The 10,554-nt window shown below is 32.7% G+C and overlaps 1 protein-coding gene across 4 annotated transcripts; it reads left to right on the forward strand.

Annotated features, from left to right (window-relative positions):
* The first annotated feature begins 1,935 nt into the window (after positions 1-1,935).
* Positions 1,936-10,155, forward strand: LOC100262037 (putative pentatricopeptide repeat-containing protein At3g23330). Of its 4 annotated transcripts, XM_010654833.3 has the most exons (8): positions 1,941-2,170; positions 2,256-2,295; positions 3,256-5,677; positions 5,756-5,907; positions 6,004-6,074; positions 8,528-8,633; positions 9,242-9,326; positions 9,489-10,155. In XM_010654833.3, exon 3 carries the CDS (start codon positions 3,371-3,373, stop codon positions 5,666-5,668), a length of 2,298 nt encoding a protein of 765 aa, XP_010653135.1. In that variant the 5' UTR covers positions 1,941-2,170; positions 2,256-2,295; positions 3,256-3,370; the 3' UTR covers positions 5,669-5,677; positions 5,756-5,907; positions 6,004-6,074; positions 8,528-8,633; positions 9,242-9,326; positions 9,489-10,155. The 4 variants fall into 4 exon arrangements, with proteins under 4 accessions (XP_010653129.1, XP_010653135.1, XP_010653132.1 ...); XM_010654827.3 differs by having other exon boundaries at positions 1,936-2,170; positions 3,256-5,907; XM_010654830.3 differs by having other exon boundaries at positions 3,256-5,907; positions 5,988-6,074.
* Positions 10,156-10,554: the final 399 nt, after the last annotated feature.

Here is a 10,554-nt window from a genome sequence, read left to right on the forward strand (position 1 = left end):
ATAGAAATTTAATAAACAAATTAAACAAATTGACACGAATACTACACTAACACAACCAACTTCGATCAATACCCATTAATTTTAATTTTTATACTTAATGTTTTATATATTTTTTAAATTGTTTGAAACCGTATTTTGAAAATATAGTTTTAGACTTTTAGTATACATTTAAAACCACATTTTTAAATTGCGATTTCAAATTGATTTTTTTTTTTATTGAAAAAAAAGAGGCTCATTTGAATAATAGTTTCAAAACATGCCTAAACCCTACCTTTTGTTTACATTTAAATTATTTTAAAATATATTTGTGCATTATGAATTATTTACAAAGTAATTTTGAGGTTTTGAATAGGTAGAAATGACTCCAAGGTTGGAAACCCCTATCTCAATTCTCAAGCTAGTTAGGGCACTCAGTCTAGCACATTATTGGACCTCAACTAAATGGGCCACTTCCTTCTTGACCTCCAGCCCAGCCCAAGTTACACTCCCAATGGCAAGGCCTTTTTTCCTCTCTCTCCCTCTCTCTCTTTTTTTTTTTCCTCCCTTTTTTATGTTCAGAGTTATCTTAGATTTTCTCTTATTTACTCCCTCAAATACACAAAATAAATTCTAAATAATTTAGAAATAGGATTTCTCAATGGTGTTACTCTAAAATTCAAATTAAAAATAATTCACAATTATTATTGGAAGAAAATATTTATTGTCATTTAAGTGTTTGAATTCTCTTTTTAGTTAAAATTTAAAATAATTTCTATTATTATCATACAAATTATGCATGTGAAAAAGATATATTTTAAACCATTGGAGTATTCAGCTTTTTAGTAATTAAAATTAATTAAAAATTATGCATTTTAAAAATATTTTAAAAATAAATGTAATGAATTTGAAAAATATGAAAACAAAAATTTGTTAAAACTATTTTTTTATTTTTTATTTTATATTTTCATTCTACTATAACTTTTCTCAAATTTTTCAAAACGTTTTTAAGCTTTTCTTTGATGAACATTGAGAATGTTAGAGTGCATTTGATAATGTTTCTATTTGAAGTATTTTTAATGGAACTGTTTTATCATAAAGTATTTTTCCATCAAACACTATAAGTGATTTTCTAATTTTATAAATAATTTTTCAAAATTTTAAAAGGTTATATTTGGTTCTCGAAAAATATTAAGGGAGAAAAATATTTTTTTTAAATGATTCTTTTTTTTTATTTTACTATGAAAAATGCGAAATAAAGTCAAGTATAATTAAAATTATTTAAAATTTTATATATTTTTAAATTATTTAATAAGAGAGACAAATAAATGAAAAAAAATTAAAATAATTTATTAACTTAAAATCTATTTTTTATTTTCTCTTTTCATTTATATTTTTTTTTTCTCTATTGTATTTTCTTTCAAATTTTCCTGAGAATCAAATATAATCAAAGTATCTTCTAAATTTGGTCAAACACTTTTTTTTTTTTTTTTTATTTATCAAAAACACTTTTTAAAGTAAAAGTCTTTCCTAAAATCACAATAAAATGGATTCTAACTATTTTATTCAATAAAAAAAAAGTAACAACAAAAACTAACCTCTGTTAGTTTCCTCAGAACATAAAAAAATTCAACTCCTCCATTCAAATATAATATAGATTATATTCATAAATTAATCTGTTGTTGTTCATGATCATCTTAATTTTATAATATAATTTTTTATTATCTAACAAAATTGTACATGTAATTTTTACTTTTATATTAAATAAACATATGCTAATTTTTTAAATTAAAATGTAATAAATTAATTTTATTTTTTAAAATATCTTCATTTGAAAGTAATTTTGAAAATTATTTTTCAGTTAAATTATTTTTAAAATTTATTTGGGACAGACAGAGTCGACAGACCGAGAATTCCTTGTTCATCAAATAAATAAAATTTAAAAACATTTTTCATAATTTAGCAATTTTCTAATTATTTTCTTAGAATCTTCGGAAACCCTTTCTCTCTCTCTCTCTCTCTCCTTCCAAACACATCCAAAGCCTCAGCCTTGGAATCCAAATTCCCATTTTTCTTTTAGATTCTCTTCCCACTTTTCTAGTTTCTCACAAAATTTATTTTCCCCTCGAATTCTTTGCTAGGAAAATGTGGGTCCGCTGATCGTAAACCTAGGGTTTCGGGGAGCTTTACTGAGGTAGGGATTCTTTTTCAATCAAATGTAGCTTTGCCGTTATGGGAATTATCTGCGTTAATGGTGATTTGATTTTGTTTTGTTTCAGGATTAATGTACAAACTGGAGAAGAGGTGGTTATCAAGCTGGTATGTGAAATCTTTATATATATGTTGAAGATTCCCTATTTTATTGTGTAGTATTGAAATTGAATGATTATAAATCCTGTTTGATGGTGTATCCAATGGAATTGTCTGTAATTATGCCAAATAGTGCAGGGGCTGAAAATATAGTTGAGAGATAAGGTTTTGTTCAGTTGATTTTCTTCATTTCAGCTCAATAGCAATCTTAGAAGTCTGATTTTATTTATTTTATTTTATTTCATTATTTTTATTTTTGGGTTTTGGGATAATAACAATGAGAAAGGGATCTTATTATGAAGGGTTTCACCTTGGTTAGACATGAGAAGATAATTTCAGGCAACTAGAAAAAAAGACTTGCAAAATGGTTTGCATTAGTTTTCAGTGAAGGTTCAAGAGGTAGAGAAAACATGGCTCTAGTCTAGGAGACCTATGAAGAGATGACATTCTCTTTTGAGTTGAGACATATTGGCTATCATTTTCTTTTCAAACACTCGTTCTTTCTTACTTACCAATAGAAAAAATAGTGGAAATTTTAAAATTAGTTGATCTATATTCACATCATTGATGCAACATAGATATTTTAGATTTTGCCCATTTTACTTGCATGTCACTTACACTTTTTGTGTTTATAGAAGCTGCAAGTATGCAGCAAAAAAGAATCCGTCCCTTCACTTGCAAATTGTCTTTGTGTCAAACTTGCTTTCTTGCTGGGCCTTCCAGTTACTCACTTGAAATAAGTTTTTCTTTGATTGATATTAGGACTAGTTTTTACTTCAACTTGATGGTATAATTTTCCTCCTAAGAAACTGTAATGGGCCAAGTTTTGTTCATTTTGATTTTGATGCTAGTTTTGCTTGTTTGTTGAATTGGTTATAACTTATAAACATGTTGTACACTAATAATTCTCTGTGGTTATTTTCTTTTCAATTTCTAATTTACTATTTTAACTTTCCCTCTTTTCCTCAGGTATCTGGGAAGACAAAGCATCCTTGACTTTGCTGCAAGTCCATACACATGCTGCAATCATGAACCTTGACTAAACCATTGAACACCATCGTCACCATGCACGTAGGGAATCCCGATGAATACCACCCAAAACCTTTGCAAAACCCTCCTTCAAAATCCCTCCTCTGTAAAATCCAAATCTCAAGCCAAACAACTCCATGCCCAAATCCTCAGGACAAGCCTACCATCTCCCTCTCTTCTCTCCACTATCCTCTCCATCTACTCTAACCTCAACCTCTTACATGACTCCCTCTTAATTTTCAACTCACTCCCTTCACCACCCACTACTCTTGCTTGGAAATCCATCATCAGATGCTACACTTCCCATGGCCTCTTCCTCCATTCCTTATCTTTCTTCATTCAAATGCTGGCTTCTGGAAAATACCCAGATCATAATGTGTTCCCTTCTGTGCTAAAGTCATGCACTTTGATGAAGGACTTGAGGTTTGGTGAGTCAGTTCATGGGTGCATTATTAGGCTAGGCATGGGTTTTGATCTTTATACTTGTAATGCACTTATGAATATGTATTCAAAATTTTGGAGTTTGGAGGAGGGTGGGGTGCAGAGATTTTGTGATTCCAAGATGCTTGGTGGAATTCCTGAACCAAGGGAAATTGGGAAATGTAGTAATTCACATGACTTGCCATGTGAATTGGATGAACGTGTTGCTGGTATTGATCAGAATGGGGATTTGAATCAAATGAGCAATATACTGTATCAAGTTAACACATACAAGAAAGTTTTTGATGAGGGGAAAACAAGTGATGTTTATAGTAAGAAGGAAAAGGAGTCTTATTATTTGGGAAGTTTGAGGAAAGTGTTTGAAATGATGCCTAAAAGAGATATTGTTTCATGGAACACTGTAATTTCTGGAAATGCACAAAATGGGATGCATGAAGATGCTTTAATGATGGTTAGGGAGATGGGGAATGCTGACTTGAGGCCCGATTCTTTTACTTTGTCCAGTGTTCTTCCTATTTTTGCAGAGTATGTGAACCTTCTAAAGGGAAAGGAGATTCACGGGTATGCTATTAGAAATGGTTATGATGCAGACGTGTTCATTGGGAGTAGCTTGATTGATATGTATGCAAAATGTACTAGAGTGGACGATTCATGTAGGGTATTTTATATGTTACCTCAACACGATGGCATTTCATGGAACTCTATTATTGCAGGGTGTGTGCAGAATGGTATGTTTGATGAAGGTCTGAAATTCTTTCAACAAATGTTGATTGCTAAAATTAAGCCCAATCATGTTTCCTTTTCAAGTATAATGCCAGCTTGTGCCCACCTGACAACACTACATTTAGGTAAGCAGCTCCATGGATACATAATTAGGAGTAGATTTGACGGCAATGTGTTTATAGCTAGTGCACTGGTGGACATGTATGCAAAATGTGGGAACATTAGAACTGCTAGATGGATTTTCGATAAGATGGAGCTATATGACATGGTTTCATGGACAGCCATGATTATGGGCTATGCTTTGCATGGCCATGCCTATGATGCGATCTCCTTATTCAAGCGGATGGAAGTGGAGGGAGTAAAGCCCAACTACGTGGCATTTATGGCTGTTTTAACTGCTTGCAGCCATGCTGGATTGGTAGATGAAGCTTGGAAATATTTTAATAGTATGACCCAGGATTATCGAATCATTCCTGGATTGGAGCACTATGCTGCTGTGGCAGACCTACTTGGTCGAGTGGGAAGGTTGGAGGAAGCTTATGAGTTCATCTCTGACATGCATATTGAACCAACAGGAAGTGTGTGGTCGACGTTATTGGCTGCTTGTAGAGTTCACAAGAACATTGAATTGGCTGAAAAAGTTTCCAAAAAACTATTTACAGTTGATCCCCAAAATATTGGAGCTTATGTTCTCTTGTCAAATATATATTCTGCCGCTGGAAGATGGAAAGATGCACGAAAGTTGAGGATTGCTATGAGGGATAAGGGCATGAAAAAGAAACCAGCTTGCAGCTGGATCGAGATTAAGAACAAGGTACATGCTTTTGTGGCAGGTGATAAATCCCACCCATATTATGATAGAATAAACGAGGCTCTCAAAGTTCTTCTGGAGCAGATGGAACGAGAAGGGTATGTTCTAGACACAACTGAGGTGCTCCATGATGTAGAGGAGGAGCAAAAGAGATACTTATTATGTAGCCACAGTGAAAGACTTGCCATAACGTTCGGCATCATCAGCACTCCTGCTGGGACGACAATTCGTGTAACCAAGAACCTTCGGGTGTGTGTTGACTGCCACACAGCAACGAAGTTCATTTCAAAGATTGTTGGGAGAGAAATAGTTGTAAGGGATAACAGTCGATTTCACCATTTCAAGGATGGAAAGTGTTCATGTGGTGATTTTTGGTGACATAAGAAAGTGAGATATTGTCAACCTGATTAAACCTGAGTTCATCAAATTTATATTTATTTTAGTTTTATTTCTTTTTGGATGAAGTGGGTGTTCTTAATGTCAAATGGTTTGGAGTTGAGGGCGAATACAATGACATGGCCATTAACCTTCTTGGATGAAGCCTAGAGGACTTGTTCAACTACTGCTATTGGAAGTTTTCATTGAAAATAGTTGTAATGCTTGCAGATCAACTAGAAGTAAGCTGATATTTTCACAAACTTTTCATTTGTAGTATCCATACTTATGCTTTTCTCCTATATTTTATGTGGATTAATAGAGTTGAATAAATGCAGTCAAGGGTTTTCGACACCACAATATAAAGCCTGATAACTTTGTTATGGGATTAGGACGCAAGGCAAATCTGGTACATTCTACTATTGAATACCTTTAATTGCTTGCATGCATGCTTGCATTTTCCATACATTGCTGCAGTTTGACCACTTTCAGTCTGCGGTAAGATTCACATGGTTACATTATCTGGCAATATCAAGATCTCTGTGAATCTAAATAATTCATATGGTTGCATTATCTGGCAATATTAAGATCTCTATGAATCTAAATATTGCCAGAAATTTCATATTTTACTTGTGTGGTTGACATCTATGGGTAAGAATTGCCAAAGTTTGTAGTGGAACTTCTCTTGTGTATTCACACTTGAAGTTGTTTAATTATGTGTTGTCGGAGAGGTTACTGATGCAAAATTGTTTCCAAGGATGAGAGTTTAAATTATCTCCTCTGATTAAACTTTAAAATCTTAAAAAAGTCTTTGTTATAACTAAGAATCATGACAAAACAAAAATTTCATATGCTAAAATTCTAGACAAACAATTTGCATAATTTTTATTTAATCATATATACTTATATTTAATGTGGTTTTTCTTGAAATTTTATTTTATTAAGAATGTGTGCTACCCTGTTTTCCCCTAATTTGTCCCTGTTTTAGTTATATTTAGGCTAAAACACACGCGCCATTTCCATCAACTCAAATTTGCTTCAACTCATACTGACAGTTTCTTTCTTTTTTTTTGTTTTTTTTTAATTACATCTTTGGATATGCTTTAATGGACTTTGGGGTCCAAGAATTTACAAGAACAGAGAAGGGACACTATGAACACAGTTTGAAACTTTGAAAAAGGGTTTTAGCACCAAGAAAAGAAGAAAAAGAATGTTACGCTCCTAAAGGTCTTCTCAACTCTCTTCTCTACATGTTGACCGGGCATTGGCATTAAACAATGCTAATCCATCTGTTAATTCTAGGTCAAAAGCTAGTGTAATAGTCCACTTCTGCCGATTCCATGACTTAAGACTGAACAATTCCTTGAATTCAACATTGTAATAGGATTTGTTTGTTACGTATAGGGATTAACTATTTGTTGCCTGTATCCATTCTCATTGGATTACATCATTGATTATTGAGGATTTTGAGGTTTGAAAGAGCCCTAGTTCCTAGTGAAGGATTTGTCAAATAAAGCTTTATTTTGTTTGTTTCTGAGGTAGGTGTTTGTGTGTATTTAACTAGTTATTGGACCCTCAAAAAATGCAAAAGTGAAAATTTTTCCTGCTTTTTTCCTTTTTCCTTTTACAAATCATGCTTTTGTATCTCCATGGTAATATTAAGGTTTATATATCAATTGATTGTGTTTTGTTCCCTACATTTTCATCTTTACTCACACTGAAATGCTCACAATCAGAAAATTTGAGGAATATAGCAAGGAACCATCATCATCAATTAGTTCATGTTTAGAGTGTCCTCTTTTCCCCCTGCAAAAGATGCAACAACTTTGAACTTCATTCCATGAGAAGAACAATGAAATGAAGTGATGATAGGATAACAACATGCTAGATTAACAGTTAGTTCTTCCCTGATAATATGGTGAAAATAAAGCACATTTATTTGGAGAGAAAATATCATCTGAAGGCAAATATATTTGGATTACATACTTGAAAGTTTTAATCCTCTCATTTAAAACATGATAATATTTTCATTTAATGTCACTATCTGCTACTGATATGACACAATCCACATTGTACGTGTGGAAAACTTCCAGTCCTTACAAAAACTCTGATATCAGAAATTGAGAAGGAAAAATTTTAGCCATGGAACCCACAATGTTTTTTGTCTTATTTGCTCATCCATCATATATGGAATTTAGCATGGTGGATGCAGAATCTGTAAAGCCACTCATGCTCCACTTTAAAGCTTCAAATTTAAATATTTCTGTTGGCAGCATGATTTGGGTATTTTCGGTTTCCAATTTTCATTATGAGTTAGATTGAGTAAAATTTGGTCATTTTTGTTGTTGTTATGCTTGTTAAAGTGCGGTATACATTCATAAACTTTAGAGTTGTCTAGGCACTAGTGCTTCTCTTTGTGAACCCAAACCACCCCCCCCCCCCCCCCCCCCCCCCCCCCCCCCCCCCCCCTTATCCTGGTTGGGATGGGTAGGCCTGCCACTTCACTTTCAACTAGGCTCTTTGCACTCTTATCATTGTCTAGTGGCATTGCATGCGTTAATTTAGGTTCTAATGGAATGTTAATTTGTATGGTTGTTATTCTTTCTGTAAGAATTTAATAGTTTCTCAATGGTTATATACCTGTCAAAAAATAAAGGTTTCTTAAAGATTATATATTTTGCTAATGGTGTGATCAATGCTTACAGCTCAGCATTAGCATAAAGCTATCCTAGATGAATAGTTTCAAATGGCTTATATTGAATCTATCATTGCATGATAAAGGTCTCATCAAAGAAATTCATATCATCAGTGTGATTGTGGCGTTTTGAATTGCTACTTCTGAGGGTAAGTGTTTTCATGCAGATGTACTATACTAGAGAAATTTGCTGATGCTGAGGTCTTCAAAGAAGAGAAAATAACTACTGTTTGGTCGCCCAAAAAACTGTGGAAAAGAAGGGAGAAACTTTATGTAATGTTTTTGAAAACAGTTCTCTAAAGTCAATTTTTTTATAACAGTTCTATTGTTTTTAGGAACAAAACTATTTGGGAACTAAATTCTAAAAAAGTGCATTCTTGGTCTATTCTTTGTGAAGGTACTATGTTCATATGCACGATATAATATTCCTGGCCTACTCTCTGTATTTCCAGTTGTTTCTCATAGCACTCAGACAAGAAAACACCTGAAAAAACACCTCAAATTTGTTCTAAAAATTACTCTATTTTCTAAAGAAATTCTCAAAAACTTATTTTTAGACTAAAATATTTAGCCTAAAATTTGTAAAACATATTTTAGTCAAAAAATTAGTTACGACACTAAACTGGGGTTTCATCTTATTATACATTTTAGAAGTTTTGCTAATGGCTAGTACCACCTCTTTCTGCTGAATATGAATCTAGAATGTTTTTTATCCCTTCTGCAGGAGCCAGTATTCACTGGTGATTTTCTTTTCTTCTTTTAACCAGCTTCCCCAATTGTCCATCAATCCAGTATTTCAAATGTCTTGTGAAGGGGAATTGGACTGCACTCAAAATAAAAACATGAAAACATACTTATTTACTTTATTTTTATGTGTGTAGTGATGTCACTCGAGTGGGACTGAATCTTGGGGTTTGTCTGTAAAGAGTTGGAAATCAATTGCAGGATCAGTTCCTGCATTGAAAGGTTTGTTGCGTTAGGTTGCTGGCACTGATACTAGAGATTGGAACTACTGTAAATAAGTGGTTTTTGGAGATTTGTCTGTATTGTCTGTTTTCTTGGATGCTGTTACAACAGTTAATTCAACTTGTCAATTACATCCTTGGTTCTTCCTTTACTGTTGTGCAGGTTAGAGTCTGCAGGGAGAAGAAAACTGGCCATCTTATATATATATTTGCTATGAAGAAGGTTGAGAAATCAGAGATTCATTATAGAGGCCAGGTATGAGTTTTATTAGCTGACAATTTATTTAGGGTTATGTTCATTTAGCTTATTGCAAGATTTACTTCTAAATGTGTTGATTGAAGATGTGAAGGCTGAGAGTAAACCTGTTTGTAGAGGTTGATAGGGTTTGAGTCCTACAAATTTGTTAATTGTTTTTACGCCTAAGTTTTTAGGAAAGTTGGTCGATTTTTTAAAGTTGGAAACTCAACATTTCCAAGATTTAAGAGTTTTTCTTTTATCTCGTAATGGAATATTGAGTTAGGGGAGATGTGATAACTTTGAGAAGTTGGAATTGACTTAGATATTGTAAGTTAAAGCACAACATAATTTTTAGTCGGGATCAACATTGATACCATTTGATATTTACTAATGTTGGAAACTCAACATTTCCAAGATCAAGAGTTTTTCTTTATCTGCTAATGGAATATTGAGTTAGAGATGTGATAAATTTGAGAGGTTGGGAATTGGGTTAGATATTGTAAATTAAAGCACAACATAATTTTTAGTCGGGATAAACATTGATACCATTTGATATTTACTAATGTTGGAAACTCAACATTTCCAAGATCAAGAGTTTTTCTTTATCTGCTAATGGAATATTGAGTTAGAGATGTGATAAATTTGAGAGGTTGGGAATTGGGTTAGAAATTGTAAGTTAAAGAGCAATATAATTTTTAGTCGGGATTAGCACTGATATCATTTGTTAATTATTTATGGATTTGAGCTCATTGTTTGTCTTCACGGATTCTTGTACGAAGATTAGATGCCATAGACTAGAGAGAGCCATTGGCTACTTAATACAAACAAGATAAATTTCATCTCATAATTTCAATAATTGAATCAAAATTGTTGAATGCATGAGGATGAAATTGTTATATAAAGTCATGGAAAAGGCTTTTTTTTTGTGATTATTATATAATTATCAAATGGGATTTTGTTTTCTTATTTTTTTTATTAAAAAAATAATTTT

Source organism: Vitis vinifera, chromosome 8 (genome assembly GCF_030704535.1).
Source record: "Vitis vinifera cultivar Pinot Noir 40024 chromosome 8, ASM3070453v1".
Lineage (NCBI taxonomy): Eukaryota > Viridiplantae > Streptophyta > Magnoliopsida > Vitales > Vitaceae > Vitis > Vitis vinifera.

Excerpts from the sequence above, each read along its gene's own strand:
- LOC100262037 (XM_010654827.3), top strand. The coding sequence starts at position 3,371 with ATGAATACCACCCAAAACCTTTGCAAAACCCTCCTTCAAAATCCCTCC.